Source organism: Emys orbicularis, chromosome 1, assembly GCF_028017835.1.
Source record: "Emys orbicularis isolate rEmyOrb1 chromosome 1, rEmyOrb1.hap1, whole genome shotgun sequence".
NCBI lineage: Eukaryota > Metazoa > Chordata > Testudines > Emydidae > Emys > Emys orbicularis.
This window is the reverse complement of record NC_088683.1, coordinates 70,230,235-70,251,820: the sequence shown is the minus strand read 5'-3', so window position 1 is coordinate 70,251,820 and position 21,586 is coordinate 70,230,235. Positions and strand designations below refer to the sequence as shown.

Below are 21,586 nucleotides of genomic sequence, written 5' to 3'. Positions count from 1 at the left end.
AGCACCTGCCAGCTTTGACATTTCATATATCATTCATTGGTCTGAAGTATCTCTCTCTTTTTCTATATCCTCACCATTGTTCTATGTTGCTTTGAGAATCCCAGTTTGTTGTTTTTAAATTGTCCACCAGCATCTGTGTTTATTACACACAAGAAATAAGTTACCATGAGATAAGATGACTGAGCTGTTCTGATTAAGAACAAAAGTGTTATCTTTACATATAGGTGACATACAAGGAACAAACTGCGTGATCATTTTCAAAGTGGGGAGGGGACAGTGGGAGTTTGCCTTCAATGCCGTCACAACAAATATATTGTGAAGAGGAGATTAGAATTATAAATGTAAGCAAGATAGGCTGATAGAAATACAACACATCATAATTTCTTATTTGTAGAGGCCCCAATCAGAGAGAAGTTCTCCATTGTGCTAGGTACAGATTATAGTGTAGTAACGTGGTTACACCTGTGCAACCTACTTTCTTCCAGCAGAGGAAGGATGATCCAGTAGTTAGGGCATTAGCTTGGGATACAAGGGTTCAGTTCTCTGCTCTGCCACAAACTTCCTGTGTGACCCTGGGCAAAAAATCACTTAGTCTCTGCTATCCTTAACTCCTTATCTGGAAAATGGGATAATATACTTCTCCACCTCCTTGGTGAATTGTCAGAGTAAATAAATTAAAGACTATAGTGTGGTAATGGGGGCCATATAAGTACCTAAGATAGATAGAATTTGCTCCAGTGTGTGCTTCCTCTGTGTAGTCTTCAAAATGTAAGCATGACCATTTGCCAGCATGTAAAAGAAAATTTGTCAAGAGTGGAATCTATGTCAATGCAATAGTGTTGATCACCTACAATTGTTGAAATGTGCCCAGCAGGCTTTAAAAGCATCATTCCATATTCCATAAATAATTCCTCCTAGGATCTATGCAACTCAGTTCAGCAGATGGCTCTGTAAATCTGAATGGCCGAATGAGACTGTATTTTCATTTAAGTCACTGATGTTCTCTCTTCTTTCAACAGGGTGCTTTTCAGGAGACAATGATCACTTCTTGGCAATTCATCAGCGAAAGAGTGGGAAACCTGTATTTATTTATCGCCATGTCCAAAGTGTTGAGAAAAGTTTGGATGCAAACAGCCAGAAGATTTATAAACACAATTTCCATTCCTCTTCCCATGCAAAAATAAGCAAGCTGCACCCTGCGATAATTGTTAAATCAACATTCCCTAGACCTGCTTATGACCCATCCCTCAATCTATTAGCTATGACTGGTGAAGAGCCGGAAGTGGAAAATCTCCTGATTCCAGCAACCAATGTGATTGTTGTGGTAAGTGTCTTTCTCTAGGTCTTGATATTGCTTCATGTGCATTTTTATCTGAAGTATTGTAATACTGTGGGCACTCACCGCCACAGCACTGCCTGCTCGTCAGTCTGGGAATTAGCTCATTCCAGCCTCAGAGCGCCTCCTGCTGGCCAGTGTCTCTCCCTGGTTACCAGCCCTCTTGTCTCCACCACCTCTGGCCCCGTGTCCCTCCCAGACCCTAGTGCCCCTTACCTTAGGGTACTGCTCCACAGCAGTGCCCCACACACTCTGGGTCTCCCCTCCTCAGGGCAACCCCAACCTACCCTATACCCACCTTGCCTCAGTGGCTACTGCTAGACTTCATCTAGCCCCTTTACTCAGGGGCAAATTGCAGTCTGCAATGGCCAATCATCATTGGCCAAGGGGTTAGACCGGCTGCCTTTCCCTGCAGCCCCAGTACCTCCTTAGGCCTTCCTGCCAGGCCTCAGCCTGGAAGGTAGCCAGGCCTGAACTCCCCAGCTCAGCCTGCCCCTTCCCCAGCACTGCTCTGTCAAAGGTATCCTCTCTCTCCCAGGCAGCTAGGTCCTTCTACTCACAGTCCTCTTATCAGGGCCAGCTACTCAGCCAGCCTCCCTCAGCTGCTCTCACTACTTTTATCCCAGGAGTGGGGTAACCACCCCACGACAGGTATCCAAAGTTCATATTTCTACTGCATGAGCTATGCCACTTGCAGCCCTCACTTTGGCCTCCTCATTCAAGTAAAACTCCCTGTGATAGAGTGGTAGCAGCACCCTGATCAATGAGCTTGCTGCAGCATCAATTAAGCACTTTCTGTTGGGGCATTATGAGCACCAGAGTGGTAATTACTGGGCTAATGATGTAATTGGGAAGATATAAGTACCGGTAGTCACAACAGGAAGCTAGGAGGAGTTCAGAAGGCGAGCTGTATTGAAGAGGGAGGCTGTGTGAAATGCGCCCACTCTAAGATGTCTGTGTTATGTTCTGTGGGTAAAAGAGTGGAGGAACAAAAAATACACCTGGGGAAAGGAGAACATCCTTGGCATATTAATGACTGTGAGGAGATAGAAACAGACTAGGCAGCACAACATACTGAGTAGCTGAGAGAGCACCCCGTGACACTCCCATTCAGTAAGCCCTGTCATGATGTGTGTGATAGGCAGATAACCAGACAGGCAGAATTTGGCCCTAGGTAGTTAGGGAACTTGTCTTTGCTTCAGGTGTCTTGAATACCTTTCTCTGTGCTGCTCTCTTTGAATTTGCACTGTCAAGCAAAGTGGTAGAACCCCCATTGCTGGATGGGTTTTAAAATTAATGTGAAAAAAGCACTAAAAATGTACTTTAGGGAATAATCCTTCATAGTCAGGGAGATGGATGGATGATCTAACAGGTCTTTTCCATCACTTCTATGATGTGTTGCATAATTCCATAATTATGGTAAAGCAGCTATGTTAGAACTCTCATGTCTCTTATGTAGCAGTCAGGAACTCCTGAGTAGCATTTAACTGGGGTAGTCCTCTGTCCTGTAGATGAAGCAGCATGCACTGCTTAATTGGAGACCCAAGCATGCAACCTTTGACAGGCAGCAGCTTTACTAGGAGAGCTAAAAAGAAACTCCTTCCCCTGGCAAGGTGATAGGAGCTGTGGAAAACTTTTCTCAGTGGCAAGTTAGCAATCTTTTTCTCTGGATTACTGAGCCATCTGCTGGGGATTTCCACGGGAGCTAGGCTGGGGAGAAAGAAGCCTTAGATAGCAAAGTGCCAATGAAACAGCTCAGTGACTGTCACAGGATGGAATAGTCCCTAAGCTGCTGCTCCCTCCCATATTGCCCATGGAGCCATGTAGTCACTGATCCACCAAGTTCACCCCACTCCTCCCCTCCCGCTCCATTTTTAGGTGTGGAAATACTTTTTGTGGAGCTGTTCTCCATGGCATACATAGGGGCTGCTGCACACATTGCAGGAGCTACCAGCAGGAGCTACCACTGTTCTGTCATCCACCCCCATACAGTAAAACCGAATGAGACCTAGGACATAGATTCCCCTGTCTGACCAAGGAGGAAGCAACTAGATTTTCTCTTTATTTTCTAATTTACAAAATTCAGCAATTCACAGTGGGTCTCCTGGTCATTAGTGTGAATTAATAAGATTCAGCTATAACTGTATGACTAATGGTAACAACCAGTATATGACTAATTCTGTAAATTGTTTTGCAATACTCTTTTATGAAAGATTCTAGATTAAAAAACACAAGCATTTTTATAAGTCACCCTGTTGTACAGTATGCTGGCATCTTAGCACAGAGACTGTTTCAAAATGAAGATTCCTGGCTAGGCGTTGGCTATTGGACTCCTGCTAGACATTCCAGGTGCATATGGGTTGTTTTGCTGATGAATGTACCAAGTATTTGCTCATATTTCGTTGAGGTAAATGGAATGCAGGTAGCTGCTGGAATCACAGAAGATGAAGAAGAGAACCAGAAGGGGCTAATCTCCATATATGAAGAGTTTTAGATTTTAAACCATCAATTGCTATTAATATATTTCCAGAGAATTCGCATTTAAGGACCAGATTCTATGTTGATTTGCATCCTATGCAACTCCAGTTTGGTGCTAGGTATGTAACATATGCAGTGGACAAGAGTCAGCCTGGGGTTATGCCAGTTTGCACATAGAAGTGGGCTTGAGCAGTTCCAAGTGCTGACAACTTCACTTCACTGGAGGAATGTCAACTGTTAGTGCAGTTCCAATAGGGAGTGGTGCTGGTCAGGTAGGAGGAGTAGCCAGGCCAGCTGATGGATATATTGTTTCAGTGTGTCCTCAGCCAGCAGGTTTCCCATAAAGTCTAGCTGCGAATTAAGGCTTCTTTCTCCCCCCCACCCCCCAAACTAGCAGATGCTTGGCAGCACTGCTTGTCGTCCTCTGAAGGTGAATCCCCCACATGGATACAGCTGTCCATGCAGGTGTAAGCAAATTAAGCCCCATATGCATGGTATGTATAGTACCATTCATCTTAAAAGGTGATAGAACATTATGGGGAACTTGTATGAATTCTGGGAGACACACAAGTCTCACATCAGGATGGAGAGACCACACAGAATGATCAGAGGGAACCCTATGTTTTCAAATGGATGGCCTCCTAGTCACTTTAAAACCTGAATAACACAGGTTTTCAGTTGGCAGTTCTTATATAACTGTCCTATTAAATGTACATTAAGTGACCTTAGTTCAGAGCCTTGCTGCTGCATTTGTGCTATGAAGAATCTACCACTGTTCTGAGACCTTCTGTTCTGACCGAGAACCATTTGTGCTCTAGACACAACAGTGTGATTTGAGCAGCCTTTGCTAAGATAGCCTTCACTAAGCTTTCTGTGGGAGTGTCTGAGACTGTTATTTTAATATTGTCTTTTAGCATGAGGTAGTCAGAACAGTATATCTCTTTCTATAGAAGTGCTGAGAGATTTAATATCCAAATAAGCTTAATCACACTGTAAGAATTTTCCTGGCGGATGCCTTCCACCATCAGGCAACGCTTCCATTGCAAAGTGCCTGTTGGAATTCAATCAGACATCTGCTATTTGCAGGGTTTTTCACATCTGAGTTTTCTCCTGTGAATTTAATGCTAAATGAATTTCTGCATTAATGACATTTGAAAAGGATTTGGTTTGTTTTGAATGCATTTATGGCATTCCCTTTCTGTCTCTTCTCTAACCAGCATTTGCTGCTTGTTGTGTCTTTTGGGTTTTGATCATTTAGGGCAAACAGAAACATTTGCTGTATTGCACTCGCTGACCTTTTTTGTTCCAGCCTTTAGCTATGTTGTGGTTCCTCAACTTGAAAGGGCAATTGCTAGTGTTAATGCTTCCTGTAATCCAGTTACTTGCCTAATGCATGTTGTGATTTAGTAGGAAAGCTTGGAAAGGGGGGTTATTTTTTAACTAAATCTGTACGGTCACCGCTTATTGCAGAGGAGAAGGAACAAAATTAAAATTTCAGCAGTTTAAATTCCATTTTCTGCATAGTAGGGGCAGAGAAGAAGACTGACTGTACCAGGAATGTAGAATTATTAGAAGGTGAAATTCTATGTTAGAAAAAGACCCTCTAACAAACAGCGTTTCACCCACATACAGCTGATTCCTTGAAGCATGTTGTGAAGCCAAGAATTCTGTGTGCAAAAGAGTTGTTTTGGGACTCCTTCAATAAAGGAGTTGCATTCATGAGTTATCTTTGTAATGAACCTGGGGAAATTGCTGTGCATGTTTATCTGGGGAAGGAAGAGGAGGCATCTATTTTCCAGGGGTAAATGTTATATAACTTGAGGCTTTCTATCACAGGAAAATGCTTGCCTTATCTTATGCTTCTAGTGTTTTTGTTTGTTTTTAAGGAACAATAGGGGCAAAACAAGAGCTTTTACAGGGGCTTTGGCTGTTGTATAACTACGCCTCACAGACTTAGTCTGACTATTAGGCCTTATGTTCCTTTAAGCAATACCAGAAAACACATGAGAATAGCTGATTGATGGTTTTATGTAAGGGATTACTTGTTTCTCATAGGACTATATTTTAAGTGCCCTATTCACTAGGGTTTATTTTGTAACTGGAAAAGCTATTTATTTATCAAATAAAATGCATATTTTCAGGGTTTGTGTGAGAGTTTGTTCATTTCACTCTTGCGTCTCCAAACTGAGATGCAATTATTCAGAGTTTTGCATGTGTAAAGTATATGCTCAAGGTGAGTGCCACCAGGGTCAATGCAGTACACAGAAGGCAGAAATAGTACATGGATAAACACTTATTTATTATTAAAGATGCGGCTGTCTGGCACACTTCTGAGTAATTTAAACCCTGTTTTGGGGGAACTTGGAAGAAAAAGTGAAGGACTAATAGCATTGATTAGTCAGGTTAGCCGGGGGCCTACAGGGGTCTTCTCAGAGCTGTGCCAAAGCTTGTTAACTCTAACATTCCCTTTCTGTCTATAACCAGCATTTGCTGCTTGTTGTGTCTTTTGGGTTTTGATCATTTAGGGCAAACAGAAACATTTGCTGTATTGCACTTGCTGACCTTTTTTGTTCCAGCCTTTAGCTATGTTGTTGGTTCCTCAACTTGAAAGGGCAATTGCTTATTCAGTCTTAAGTCTCTCCCAGACTGACTTACAAATGCATTGTGGTGGTTGATTGGTTTTGTGATGCCGATAAATGTCCTCTAGAGATTGAGCTGAGACTATCAGATGCATTTTCACTTGTTTCCTACCAAGTTTTTTGCCTTCAGGTTTCAGGAGGTGAAAAGCTAATGCATGTGGTCATTGCATTCACTCTTTCCTTTCCTTCTTCATCTCTTGCACACCTTATTCACAAATGCCAAAATCTGTCTGACCCTTAATTTGTACCATGCTCATCACTGTAAAGTCATGTACCTTACAAAATAATAGATTCAATGAGCATGAATCTCCTCTTAATTGCTTTCATTTTACATCAGTGTAACTCACCTCCACTGACTTTATTGGAGTTATTCCCAATTAACACCAGTGTTAGATAAAAATCAGCCTTCATATCAGTGACTTACCTGTAGACTTTAGTTTCCCTTTCTGTTTGTCTTTGCAGGTGTAATGCCAACAGACCCGGGTCGTTGGTGGGATTGAACCAGGGGCCTTTGGAACTTAGTGCATGAGCCTCTACTGCATGAGCTAAAAGCCAAGTGACTATTCGCTAAGGCTGTAGAGCAGACTCATTTAATTCTCTCTAAGTGGTCTTGGTGCCACTAGCTGGGACACAACACCACACCCAGAAGGTGTGTGAGTTACATACTTCCTCTAGCTGAGGAAGTGCGTCCCGAGCTTGAGAGACTTCCCACTTGTAACGCTGACAGACCCCGGTCGTCGGCGGGCAGGATTGAACTGGGGACCTCTGGAGCTTAGTGCATGAGCCTCTACTGCATGAGCTAAAAGCCAACTGGCTGTTAGCTAAAGCTGTAGAGCAGACTCATTTAATTCTCTCTAAGTGGTCTTGGTGCCACTAGATGGGACACAACACCACACCCAGAAGGTGTGTGGGTTACACAGGGGCAGGTAAGATTGCTGGGAATTTCCTTATCTCCTGTTCTCATGCTTCTCTCCCCACTTCCAAGAAAAAGATAGCAGTGTGTTTGTATGTGTCACTTGCATTTTGTAGACTCACAGGCGGCAGCTCAAAGTTCCAATTATGTGTCCAAGAATTCCTTTTGTGTGACTGGACTCAAGTTAGTACAGGAGCCTGGAGCACTGTTCGCTTAGTCCTCATCTCTCTGGCTCTGAATTCCATTGCAGGTATGCTTAATCCTCACTGAGGAAAAAGGCTGCTAACTCTCTGTGGAGTGTGCTGGATGCTGGAATAAATTGAAGGCCGTTTGGGTTTGCCAGCTGCTTATAATCTGGAATAGTTCTACAGCAATATGGCAACCTCTATAACTGGTGAGAGAGGATCTCTGCCCCAAGCCATAGTTTTTGGTGCTGGGCTGAAAGAATTAAACTCCTTGTGCTGTAGCTTTTCCATGCCATCAAGTGTGTTTTGTCATCAGCAATTGAGTCTCCTACCTCTTAGGGCATTTGAGAACCAGGAAGAGCTGTGGTCTGGCCAAACTTTTGAGGTGGGTGTGGAAATCTGGACATCCTCTCTCCATAATGCACAGCTCCCATAGGTGGGAGGTTTGAGATGGAATCCTTCCATGAAGCTGTGGAGCCATAGTGGAGCTGCGCTGTCCATTATTCCAGCCTCCTCTCACAATTACTGTCACTGCCTCCCCGCTGGTCAACCCCAATACCATGTTGCCCTCATGTCAATGCATACAAAATTCAGTTGTTGAAATCTTCTTTCCTTGCTTGTTGATCTGCCCATACCTCATAAGCACATGCACCCTCTGAATGCTTCTATTGGTTCCCCATTTCCCACTGCATCAAGCTCAGGCTTCTTGCCCTGACCGTCAAGGCCCTTTATAGCTCTGCTCCTCCCTACTTATACGCTCTTGTGTCTTATTGCATTTCCCCACCACATCCGCTCTGCTAATGATGCCTGCTTTTCTAATTCTTCATCCCTTCTTCCAAGTCATCCCTTCTTCTACATGGAATGCTCCCTCTGAACTAGTCTATAAGGCTACTACACTCTCCTCCTTCAAATACCTCATTGAGTCCCACTTTTGCTGGTATACCTGCAGGAAATCAGCCAGACAAAAGGGTTAGGTCCGGGGGGAGCCCAGCAACAACATTTGTCAATGATTTGGACCTGTAATTGTCCCCACTCAGTGGGGATGCTGGAGTGCTGTGGTAACAAGCCTTTGTTCTGATAGACTATGTGTAGAGCTGCCTGAAAACATTTTGTGTAAACTTTTTTTTTATTTTCTTTTTTTAAAGGCCTTTTCCCCACCCCCACCCCACCCCACCCCCACCCCCTCCGAAACATTTTTTGTGGAAAAATTTCATTGAGTGAACTTTTCCCATTAACAAACTCAGATAATTTCTCTGAAATTAAAAAAAAGGCTTGTTTTATTTTGAAATGTTACCAGAAAACACTTACCATTTTCCCTCAAGCAGCTCCAAGTTTGTGGTATTGTGGCAGGTGTACTGTTATCCAAGGGCTAGAATTGCAAGTGTTTCAGCATCTAGGCCCTACATGTTCTAACACCTTGATGAGTCCCAGTAAAGTACTCCAATAATGGCTTCTGCCAACAGGCTGTTCCAGCATCTTCTGGCTGTCCAAGACACTTCCTTCTCCTGTTTGCAGGCTGCTCCCCAGTATTCTCCTGCTACTGTTGGGTCCCTGGCCTGCTGCTGCTTCTCATAAGCAGTATCTGGCTCTCTCTCTCCCCATCCTAATTCCCTTTGCTACTTCCTTTTGCTGCTCTCTAGGCGTTGTGGAGTTCTCTCCTGGCAAGACATTGAACTGGTTAACACAGAGCTGGCCAATCCCTTTCCCTCCAGCTGGTTCAGGGATGAGGGAAGATACCAAATAATGAGCCAGCATGTTTATTACAGAATGTGTGAAAATATGGAGATGGGTACGGACACCTTCCTTCCTCTCTTCCCGCTCCATGTTTGTCCCATTCCCTTGTCACATCTCATCCTAAATTAGACTGTAAGCTCTTTAAGGCATTAATAGTGTCTTTGTGTGTGTACAGCACCTAGCACAATGAGATCCTGATTCCAGCTGGGCATTTTGAGTGCAACTGCAATATGTACAGTATTGCCAACCTGAAGAGATCAAAAATCATGAGTCAGACCCTCAGAAGTTGAGGTTCCCCCCTCCTTCCATCATGATTTTGGAAAAATCAAATTGTTTTTAGTTTCTTTTTACTTATCTCACCTCTAATCCTCTGCCAATGTGTGTGTGTGTGCTAATTCCAGGTTGAAAGGTCAACTTTTAATGCACCACCTTCCCCAGGCTGCTCAAGTGGAGACTCCATATACTATCTCCTCACCCCTAGGATAGGGAAAATGCCATCCATTTCCTATTACTGTCTTGAGTCAGCAGCAACATTTCTCTGCCTCCTGCTGCTCTAGGCCTCTCTGCTTGGAACCCAGCAGCACCAATTCCCTTACTCCCTGCCTCCAGCTCCTCCAGGGCCCTCTCTCTGCTGTAGGGCCATATGTGAAGCCAGGGCAGGTCTGTGTCCTTAGCCCTGAGGCTCTCACACAGAGCTTTGCCCAGCCTTGAAAATCATAGGATCAGAGGAGCTTTTTGCATCATTGTGACAGCTCCTCCGACAGGCAGCAAAATCCTTTGGCTCACAATCAAATAATGCGAGTTGGCAACACTACCCCCCCCCCCAGGCTGGGGAGTTCCCCATATCCTGCACCCCCATTCAGCAAAGTGCACCAAGTCCACTGACTCTAAGAACCCTGTAAAGAAGGGGCAGAACTTTCCTCAGAGGGTTAAAACCTACTAATATGTAGAATGAAAAAGAAGGTAAAATGCAATGGTGCCCCGGAGAACTAGTCATCCATAAACTGGCAGCGTGGCCAACTGTGGGGCAAGAAGCTAAGCGTTAGCCTGTAAAGCATGACAGAAAATCTGATGTCACTTAACATCTGAGTCCTGATATTGCAAGCTTAAGAAAAGTGGCACCATGGAGAGTGAAGGGGTAATAAATAAAATATTGCATCACAACAATGACTTCTTGAAGAGGCCTTTTGAGGGCTCAGATTTGTGAATGCTGAAAGAAATTAGATGGGTCCATCTGAGGAAAATGGATCTTTCATTTTTTAGATCATGTTCTTGTCCTTTGTTTGTTTAATGTGTCAGACAAGTATTGCACTGATCCATAGTGAAGTTCTGAGATCTCTTCATTATTACAGTGCTGAATTGCTAATGAGCAGTACATGTTAGTCATACAGTAAGAAAGAGGACAATTTTATCAATCACGTCCATTCATGTGATTGTAACCACTTTCCTGGTGTGTCCACTTACATCTTTCTGCCTTGGGCCTGAATACTTTCTCTCTCATGAATCCTTCAAAACATTTTGCCCTCAAACCCTAAGTCCACCCTCTAATAAAAGATTAATGTTCCCCATTACTTATCCTTTTCTTGAGTAATTGTACTAGGCATAACATATCTGCAGCATGCTTTACAAGTAGCCCTTAATAGCCTCCAGCTCCTTTCCAGCTCTGTCTTTCTGGATTTATTTGCACAAAGAAGTTTGGAGAGTCTGCATTTGTTGTCCTCATTTGCTTTCTGCTTTCTTCTGTGTGCTTCAGCAGGGATAATTGCATGCTGAACCATTATCATGGCATTGTGTTTGCTGTCAGTCTTTGTGGAAGATGTCAGAAAAGATTCTAAGGCAGTAATGTGCACTAAAACCTCCTCCGGGCACATATATTTTTATTTTGTCACCTTTCTTGGAAAATGTTAATAGGAGGCTAGTGGTGGGATAGTCCAGAACACAAAATTCTTTAACTGATTAGCTTAGTGCTGGGAGTCTGAAAAGGGTCACTCATAATAATCCGAGTATAGTTTCTGTTTGTTCTGTGCAAAACTCAATTTGAAACAAAAGTGGTAATCTCTTTCTTTCTAAATGCTCAGCTCGGCATCTTGTGTGAAATTGCCAAGTTCTTCCTCACTTTTCCTTCATTTCTTACTAAGGGAAACTCCCATTGAAGTTACTTGGAGATTTTCATGAATATGAATTAAATGGTAACTGAGTAAGGACTTCAAGATTGGTCCTCTGGTTGTCTTTTGAATTTTGCCTTTTAATTTTTTCTTAAAGGTGAACTGTAAAAAAACAACAAATAGATGTTTAGATTGTAATTACTAGCTCTATGTGTATATATAGTGGGGGCAGGGTGGTCTAAGTCCATAAAGGGGGTGGGCATCATGGACCCACACTGCACTGGGGCTCCCTGTGTGCAGCTTTGTAGGGGCCAGAGGATCTGCTGTTTAGCACTTCAGGGTCTTCTTCCTTAGCACTCATGGCCAGGGCATATAAGTGGTATAGAGAGCCATTTTAGCCATTGGGCTTCAGTAGTCTTTGGGAAGGTAGGGGGTAGTAGATTGCCTTTCATCCTGCACCTGTGCATCTACCTAGTGCCTACCCTAGCTATTTGGGTTGAGGATGAACATTTGGCTGTAAGAGTAAATACAAGAGGTAGGTCTTCTTTCCCCTCCCTTTGCCTTGTCTGCTCCCTTACAAAGCTACACCTAAGGAGCCCGAGTCTAGTGTGGCCCATGCTTCCGGCCTCCCAAATCCCTTGTGGATTGAAACCACACTGCTTCCCTGTAAAAGGGGATCTTGCATGGCAGTGGAGGCAGATTTTTACCCTTGGTGAATAAATCAAGTGCATATGCCAAATGGTCTTATATCTGCCACGATCTGAGTTTAGTGTTTCTCCTGCAAGAGCTGATGACCCCACTACCCCCTAAAACAGAGTAAGGGAGGCAGCATTCTGCTGTATGAGGTTCCATATTATTCTATCCACACTACAGGTGCCCAACAATCCTAACTCACAAGTGAATGAGATCCCCAAAGGCACTCAGTATAATGAGGCCCCTCCCCATACCATCGGTCTTGAATAAAAATATAAGGCACACTGGTCTACTTGAGGAATGAAGAGTGAGGAAGCACAGATAGAGATTTTTATTCATGTCTGTTAGAGCCCTTAGAGAATTGTCTTTGTGAAAACCCAAATTCCCTTACAACACCACTTAAAAGGCAGAGAAAGGGCATTCAGATGACGAGACAACACGTGTTTTCCTATCAGTAAACATTTTCTTGGATCTGGCAGTTGAGCCCTTGCACTATTCCCTTGGTTTCTTCACTTTAGATAGTTTTCTCTAGGGCCCTCAACAGATGACTGTATGATTGATATATATACACACACAGACAAATTAGTCATCTTTTAAAGGTTAATAATGTAACAATTTTAGCATGGCTTTTTAAAAAAGAAAATACCCCATGTACTCACTTTATTATGAAGCTGTTAACCTACAATATTTTATTTTAAAATATGTTGCTATTTTGAGTTGTAGAAGCCAAAGATTAGGAGGTAGAAGAGGATCTTGAGGATGAACCTTTGACTCCTTAAAGATCAAATATTTTTGCACTTTGGCATAATGGAGAGTGACCAAACTGTATGTGACCAAAGTGTGTTTAAATGACAATACTGGATTCTGAAATTGAGCACTGTTGAGAGGGACAGCTTGAATGAGTTTAAAAGCTATCACATGGCTATCACGTTGAAACCTTTTTTGAAAGCCCTGCAGGAGTGTAATGGTTAAAGGAATGGTGAGTACCCAAGGGTGGTATGTGTAGAGGTACTGAACCTTTGTCTTTATTTTGTTCCTATAAGTGCTTAAGCAATGTTATTTTATCCTTCTGCTACCCTTCCTTTGAAGGTCATTCATGACTGACAGTCTGTAATGGAGCTAATTCTCATTTGGCTCTGCTCCATAATAAGCTGGCGGAAAATACTTTGGGAGTCTGGGACCAAGTTGATAAAATTCTTCTAGTTCTGTATGTGGTAAAAGCATCATGGAAAATATTGTGGCTACACATGAAGCATTTATAATAATATAAAAGCATTAGAAAGTGTAGGGGCTGGCTGTTATTGTATATTATAGCTGTGTTTATTTAAATACAAATTGAAGCAGACTTTACATTTTCAGCCTTTATCAGCTGTTGAAGAAGAATATTGGAATACCTGCTTTATGCAGCTTTAGCTGAACATGTGCATTTTCTTTGGTAATGGTCATGTACATCACTGCAGGACTGATCATGGACAATACAAAGATTTTAACATTTACAATGTGCTAAACGCTTTTGTTTTATTTACACAACGTCATTTACTGGATTTCTTTTCACTGATTGCCCATTATCCTGTTTCTGTTAGCGTGTGTTGGTGGCTGAAAATAAGGGGTTATCCCTTTCTTGGGGCTAATTACATTAATAATGTTCTTCATTTTAAAACCCGCTTTCACAGAAATAATGAACATTTTTATTATGGTTGGTAGTGCTGTGGTGTTCATACAGTTATGCATTGTTTGTCCAATTTGCTAATAATGTGCCTTATTTTATGCTGTATCTAACATAGTGGCTAAATGAGAACATAATTCTGAATGCTAATAATTACCTATACACACATGGTAATGATGCTTCAAATTTAGGTATTACACAATTTATGTTTATCTGATGCTCTTAGTTGACAGGCTATCAAAAATATGGGTATTTAGGGCCAGCAGCAGAATGGCCTAAATTACTGCCTCATTTTTTAGGGACCTTTCATTCATCTAGCAAACTAAGCCTGGAAACAGTATAGAATGGAAAGTCTTTGTCTCAAGGTGAAGGTAATGTGCAAGCAGTGTTCTCTTGTACCCTCTCACAGGCTGACTCGGGAATGGTGCTATAAGTACATGTGAATCTACCTACTTAGTCTCAGTGATGGTCAGTACAGGTGTGGGAAAGAGAAGCAATCAAATTAAATGGCAAATTAATAAGTTGTTTAACATTTTTTCTTTTTTCCCCCCAACCTTCCCTGTGTCCATCTTGCCTATTTAGGTTGTAAGATCTTTGGCCAAGAGCTGTCTCTTACTATATCTTTGCACCGTACCTATCACAATAGGGCTGCAATTTTGGTTGGGGTTGCTAGCAATTGCTGTAATATAAATAGTTAGCAAACGGATGAGCAGCATTAGGAACACCTCTTGCCAACTATTATCCCTACCTCTGTTTAGGACAAAGGAACATTCACTTGAAAATACAATACACCAAGTTTACTTATCTGGTTTTGTTCTTTATTTTTTGTTTTTTTTTTAAATTTATCTTACTAAAAAGCACAGACTTGTAATATTACAATACATGATATATTAGAAATCCATATGCTAAATTTAAGTAGTCATTGAATGTTTAGCTTTCAAATGTAATTGCTGAGAAACTCTCTGAAAATGGATATAACCTTTTATGAAATAACTGCAACATGAGTCTTTCAATAATGAATGAATTAGAAAACATATGGATGCATAAAGTGGAATAACAAATGTACCCTACATAAAAGTAGGATGTCCATAAATCATTTATGACATCCCTGCTCATCAGTTCTTGGCTCTTTGATTCTTAATTGAAAGCCAGGGTGAATATTAGAAAAAGTGAGTCTGGTAGTCTATCAGGCAACTTTCATTTAAGCACTAATTAATTTTAGACGGCTGTGGGTGCGATGTACTAAAAATACATGCAAAGCATTGCTAGTTTAGTTGTGGACTTTTATTTTCATTATTGTCTTCATCCGGTCAATGAAAATTATTCACATTTTACTTATAACAGATATTGTGGTATGATATCAGTTTTAGTGAGCAAAATGCTGTATAACAAAAAAGCTTCCAAATATTTCATGTAGGGTAATAAAAAGAACAATTACTATTATTATGATCAGTTTTTATTTTTAATTTATTTTTATTGTGTGCGCACACACAAAAGGAAGAAAGCAAACCTTGTTTTAGCTTTTAAACAAACTCGCTACTTAACTGTTTACCTTCTTTGAATCTCAGTCCATTGGTAGGAATAACCAAAACAGTGAATTTTATGCAAATATTGTAGAATATTCACAAAGCAAACAATGATGAATTTGTAATCACAAATATTTTTCATGGGAAGTCTGATTCTAGACATTTAACTCCACCAATCAGGGATTAGAAACATTATCAGTAGCTCCCTACCAAATTCACGGCCCTGAAAAATGTGTCATGGACTGTGAAATCTGATCTACCCCCACACCGCCCCGGGGAAATCTGGTCTTTTGTGTGCTTTTACCCTATACTATACATATTTCATGGGGGATACCAGTGTTTCTCAAATTGGGGGTCCTGACCCAAAAGAGAGTTGCAGGGGGGGTCACAAGGTTATTTTAGGGGGGGGGTCATGGTATTGCCACCCTTATTTCTGTGCTGCCTTCAGAGTTGGGCAACCAAAGAGTGGCAGCTGTTGGCCGGGCACCCAGCTCTGAAGGCAGCGCCCCACCAGCAGCAGCACAGAAATAAGGGTGGCAATACCATACTGTGCCACCCTTACTTCTGCGCTGCTGCCTTCAGAGCTTGGTGGCCAGAGAGTGGCGGCTGCTGACTGAGGGCCCAGCTCTGCAGGCAGCAGTGCAGAAGTAAAGGTGGCAATACCATACCATGCCATCCTTACTTCTGCGCTGCTGCTGGCAGTGGCTCTGCCTTCAGAGCTGGACTCCTGGCCAGCAGCCACCGCTCTCCTGCACCCACCGCTCTCCAGCTGCCCAGCCCTGAAGGCAACGCAGAAATAAGGGTGGCAATACCATGACCCCCTCCCCCAAATGATATTGTGATTCCCCACCCCAACTCCTTTTTGGGTCAGGACCCCTACAATTACAACACTGAAATTTCAGATTTAAATAGCTAAAATAATGACGTTTATGATTTTTTAAATCCTATGACCATGAAAATGACCAGAATGGACCATGAATTTGGTAGGGCCCTAATTGTCAGACCAATGGAAACAACTCAAATTTGGAATATTCAAAGCAATAGCCAAACTAAGTAGTTTATTGAAGTGTTTCCATAAAATATTCAGACAATTTTTGAACAAACAAATTAATTGGTGGATATTGTTATCTGTTTGCAGATAACTTATAAAAAAGATAAAAGGCTAAATTTCCCAAATATATTATTCCATGTGAATGGTATACCTCACTATAGTTAGGGCTTATTCCAATAAGACCTTTTTATATGTGTAGAATGCAATGACATTTTTTTGTTAAATGTAAAATAATGAAAGAGAGGAATCCACAGTACCTCTGGTACTCTGAATACACAGCTCTTTGACCTTTGGAAAAACTAAATGTTGTAAAAATATGTATCTGCTACTAAACTTAAAAAGAACATCTAACTTGTCCTGGCCTCAGTAATTTAGTCTGTGTCACCAACCCTACTTACCTTTGGTCAGATATGATTGTCCGAGTTTGGCAAAGACATATTTTTCTCTTGTCTTTATTTACTTTGTCATTTTTCTCTTCTTTCGTTGCTCTTCTGTTGTAGGGGACTCCATCTTTGACTTCTCATTGTCAGTTTGGCCATATTATTAGAACTGCAGTTTCTTCAGTTTTAAAGATGCCCTTAACTCACAGGTGGGCAAACTACGGCCTGTCGGCCGTGTCTGGCCCATCAAACCTTTTAATCTAGCCCTCGAGCTCCCGCCAGGGACTGGGGTCAGGGGTTTGCCCCGCTCCAGCCGGGGAGTGGGTCTGGGGCTTGCCCCGCTCCACACGGCTCCTGGAAGCAGCGGCATGTCCCCCATCCAGCTCCTACATATAGGGGCAGCCAAGGGGCTCTGCACACTGCTCCCGCCCCAAGTGCTGGCTCTGCAGCTCCCATTGGCCAGGAACTGCGGCCAATGGGAGCTGCAGGGGCAGTGCCTGCGGATGTAGGAGCCGGAGAGGAGACATGCTGCTGCTTCCAGGAGCTGTGGGGGCAGTGCCTGCGGATGGGGCAGCACGCAGAGCCGCCTGGCCATGCCTCCACGTAGGAGCTGGAGTGGGGACATGTTGCTGCTTCCCGGAGCTGCTTGAGGTAAGCGCCGCCCGGAGCCTGCACCCCTGACCTCCTCCCGTGCCCTAAACCCCTCCTGCCCTCAGAACCCTTCAGTCCCAGCCTGGAGCACCCTCCTGCACCCCAAACCCCTCATCCCCAGCCAGAGCCTTTACCTCTCCCCCCCTTCGCCCCGCACCCCAATCCCCTGCCCCAGCCCGGAGTCCCCTCCTGCCCCTTGAACTCCTCATTTCTGGCCCTGCACCCCAACCCCCAATTTTGTGAGCATTCATGGCCCGCCATAAAATTTCCATACAAGATGTGGTCCTCAGGCCAAAAAGTTTGCCCATCCCTGCCTTAACTGAAGGGAGGTTTTAGGGTTTGTCTACACAGCGAGGTAATGTGCTCTGTAGGGGTGTGATTTCTAAAGTACGCCAACATGTTGTGCATTAATTGGTCTGGGGAGACCCTACTGGTGTGCACTATAGATTCCCTAGTGCACTCAAACATAGTACAGTTTAAAACAACACTGCGTTAAAGTGCACTGGTAGAGTATACACCTGACCATGAGCAATATGTTAGTGCACTTTAAAAATCACACCCACATAGAGCACATTGTCACCATGTAGACAAGCCCTTGGCTGGTTCTTCTGGCCAGCAGCTTGTTCTCTTGGCTTTCCTTCTTTGCATATATAATCGACATCCAGGACCTCTTAAGACTTTCACCAGGAATAAAATTTACTTCCCTTCTGCTCTGCCCTTGGCTTCTTCTTTCCTCTCCATCTGTATTATCTTTAGGAAATCTCATTGCTCGCTAAATACTCCCTAAAATCATTTTTTTGGCAGACTACATGCAACTCTACATTTCCTTTGGTGTTCTCTCATTTCTCTGTTTACCACCTCTCCACTTGGTTTGATTGTCAATTTCTGAGGAGACCATCATGTCCTCCTAATGATTGGGCTCTGCACTGCAAGTGGGAGTCAGGACTTGAGGGTAGGGCTGGCTAGAAAACAAGAACTGCATTTTATGAAAAGTTTCAAGGCTTCAAAACCTGGTTTTGTTTTTGTTTCACTTCAGAGTGAAACCAAGACCTTCTGAAATTTTTCATGAAAAAATGAGAGACAGATACTCACACCAGAATAGTCAATAGCCTTGTGGTTAGGGCACTCACTGGGAATGTGGGAGATCTTGGTTCAGGTCTCTGCTCTGAATCCCTGCTTGTGCATGTGCTCTGTCTCTGATTTGGACCATAAATGCTGGATCTGAGAAACCTGGCCAGCCTAAGGTAAGGGTCCAGCTACACTCCATGGCAGTGTGCTTCCTCAACCCATAGAACTTTATTGGTTAAAATAATACTTTATCTCTCTGCGGTGTGGAAGTCCTCCCCGACCCAGAAGGAATTCTTGTCCTGTACATCGGATTAGCCAACCAACATATAGTCCAAAATGTATTGTATTGTGCTATATCTAATGGGGATGGGAAGGGAGAAAGTTACCTACTCAGTAGCTAATACCAGAGTCACTACATAGGCTGACAGGCAGTGAGTGAAACTGAAGCATGGTGTATCTAGCCCACTCTCATGTTCTCTGTTTGGATAGCTCACTTATTCATCCAAGGAAAATCTTTTAAAAATCCTCCACATATAATGGGTAGTCATTTTAGTCAAGCATTAATGTCAACCAGACAATAGTTTCAGCCAGACTTGCACTAAATTGCTTCTGCATTGTTCATTCTTTCTTGAATTATACTTTCTACTGGGACTTATGCTATTATACTACTGATGTGAAGTCATGTGAAATTTGAGAATTAAAGTCCTATTTGACATGTCTTATTTTGCCCACTGTAAAAACTGCATTTCTCTATATTTAAGCAGGGGTGTAATGCATTCAGAGGCACCTTGACATAACTTTGAAATGCCATTGCTTTCCATTCTTTTTCCCCATTGCCACTCACTCGAAGCATTTACCTTAACTCATGCCACCCTCTCCTCTTCCCCCTCTGCCCCCTCCCACATCCCTGGTAGCTTTGCTAAAATTCCTCACCTCCAGAACTCCCACCCCCAAATTCCTAGTGGTGGATATGTTCCTTTCCCCCATGAGCCTGATGACTCTGAATGTTAACTTACCTCCCCTATCCCACCCACACTCCAAGCCTTTGGTGTCCCTGCCCCTTTCCTCACCTGCCTATTGGTTTTTCTGTCCACTTAGTTTGGTGGTTCCAGTATCGCCAACTCTGAGTTCCAACACTTAGTAAGACCCAAAATATAAGATATTGAAATTTTGAAAAATATTTGTCTTTTTCCCCTCTAACAGGGAAAGTTCCCACCCCCTATTGATGTGTGGTATCATTTCAGGTTGAATGGCCTCCCCTACCTGGCTGCTTGGAGTGGGACTCTACTCACTTCTTCCTAACGGCCACATGGTCCCTCTCCCCATCTCTCCTCTAACCACTCGGCTACTCTTCTCACCGTATACTGACCACACTCTTCTCTGTCTCCTCAGAATCCTCCCCACCCCAATCAATTACCCTGGTCTGCCTAGTATCCTTGCTCCCACTCATTTCCTGCCTCTTCCATTCTCCTTAGTCGCCTGCTCCTCTGCTTGCAATCTTTCTACCCTCTCAATGTTTCATGTGTCTCCACCTTCTCCTTTCCTGTCCCCCAAATTCCCTTGTTCCTACATGGTCCCTCCCTGATCCCTTTCAAAGGTTCCTTCTCTGCCAGCCGCAGTCCCCTGACTCCCACATGTACCCCACCCTTTATCTCATTCTCTTCCTTTCACTATCTCCTCTCTGAGCTACACAGAGTGTATAGAGACAGCCATCCTCACTGATGGCAGGCTGAGTCCAATCCCTCCGAGAACAATGGGACAAGGTAGTCATTTTCTTCTGATTGCATGAGCAGCTTAAACCTACCCCAAATCACAAGACTCACAATAATGTGGTGAGAGATGGCAACTCTATTATTGGTAAGAAGCTGTTGTCTGCTACTTCTTCCCTGGGCAAGTGGCTGCCCTCCTCCATCCCTGCTGCCTCTCTCTCATTCTGGCACCCCTTCCTCCCCCGGTCCCTCTCCACAAGGCCAGTAAGAGATATGGAAGAGTGCAGGCTCTTCTCTTGTGGCAACAATGGCTAGCTGCTGCAGGCTTCCCTGGACTTATGGACTTCAAGCAATGCAGGCGTTGTTGGTTTAGGATAGACACCCATGATTTAAAAAAAAACAAAAACAAACCTGACATAAAAATATGGGCAATGGCTTCTGAAAATATTGTAAAATCAAAGCCAAAATGTACCTTAATTTTCAGGATACAAGCTCACATATTTCAATAATGAATTAAATGAGAACATATTTTTGCTCAGAAAAACATAGTTTGAGTTACTGCTTGATTACTAAGTAAAAGAAACTAGAGGAATGCAAAGAAAAAAATCCTCTTTGCTGAAGCAGGTACTGACATAGGATTACTTTATCAGGTGCTTGTATCTGAGGTCAATTTTGTAATGCTAAAAATTCCCTCTGTAAAGTCTTTCTTAAATTTGAGCTGCTGTGTAGGTTAGATTTTTACACTGGAATTAATTTCAAGAAAGAAACTTTTTTTTTTTTAATATATAGGGGGGGGGAGTTTAATAATGCCAATTTCATCCACCAGATGTCCCTGTACTCACAAACAGTATGGTAGTTTTTATGCAATCACCTCATTGCTTTTTAAAAGGAAATTTACGAGCTGTATACTTACAGTACCTGTATTAATCACTACATTCCTAGACCAAACCCTTTGTTAAATATAAGTAAGGTTGTGAATAGATAAGTGAAGGAACAAAATGGACACCGTGTAGAATCAAGCACGTGGGTTTATTACGCACAGCGCTGCGGGAGTGTCACTTTGCTTATTAGGCTCAGAGACACTGTCAAACAATTGGTTACAAAGGATTATATGGATTTTTCATGGGCGGAGGGAAGTAACGGGGTGGGTGGTCCTGAGCCCCTGGATAGGTCTAGCAGCAAGACAAGATAAGCACAGTAGCCAGTAGTCAAAAGATTACATAATGTCTCCGCCCATGGTTTCAGGTTAACAAGTAATGTATTGTTAGTACACAGGTGTTTTCCTTTAAACAATGTATAAAGTGTATTAGTATAAAATATATATGTTGAATTCTGATTTGGGGTCCATAGGAATGAAGTAGCCCTTCTGATTGTCCAACAGGTACATACCTGGGGGTTAAAGCAAAAATACATTGAAAAGTATATGGCAATAGAAATTTTCATTTGTGTTTC

The 21,586-nt window shown here is 42.8% G+C and overlaps 1 protein-coding gene across 1 annotated transcript in view; it reads left to right on the top strand.

Moving 5' to 3' along the window:
• Window positions 1-21,586, top strand: part of PTPRR (protein tyrosine phosphatase receptor type R) — a 195,208-nt gene that overhangs the window by 16,085 nt on the left and 157,537 nt on the right. Inside the window, exon 2 of the mRNA XM_065408440.1 lies at window positions 1,020-1,324. Within this exon, the coding sequence (XP_065264512.1) occupies window positions 1,020-1,324 (305 nt within the window). The remainder of the gene's footprint in view (window positions 1-1,019; window positions 1,325-21,586) is intronic.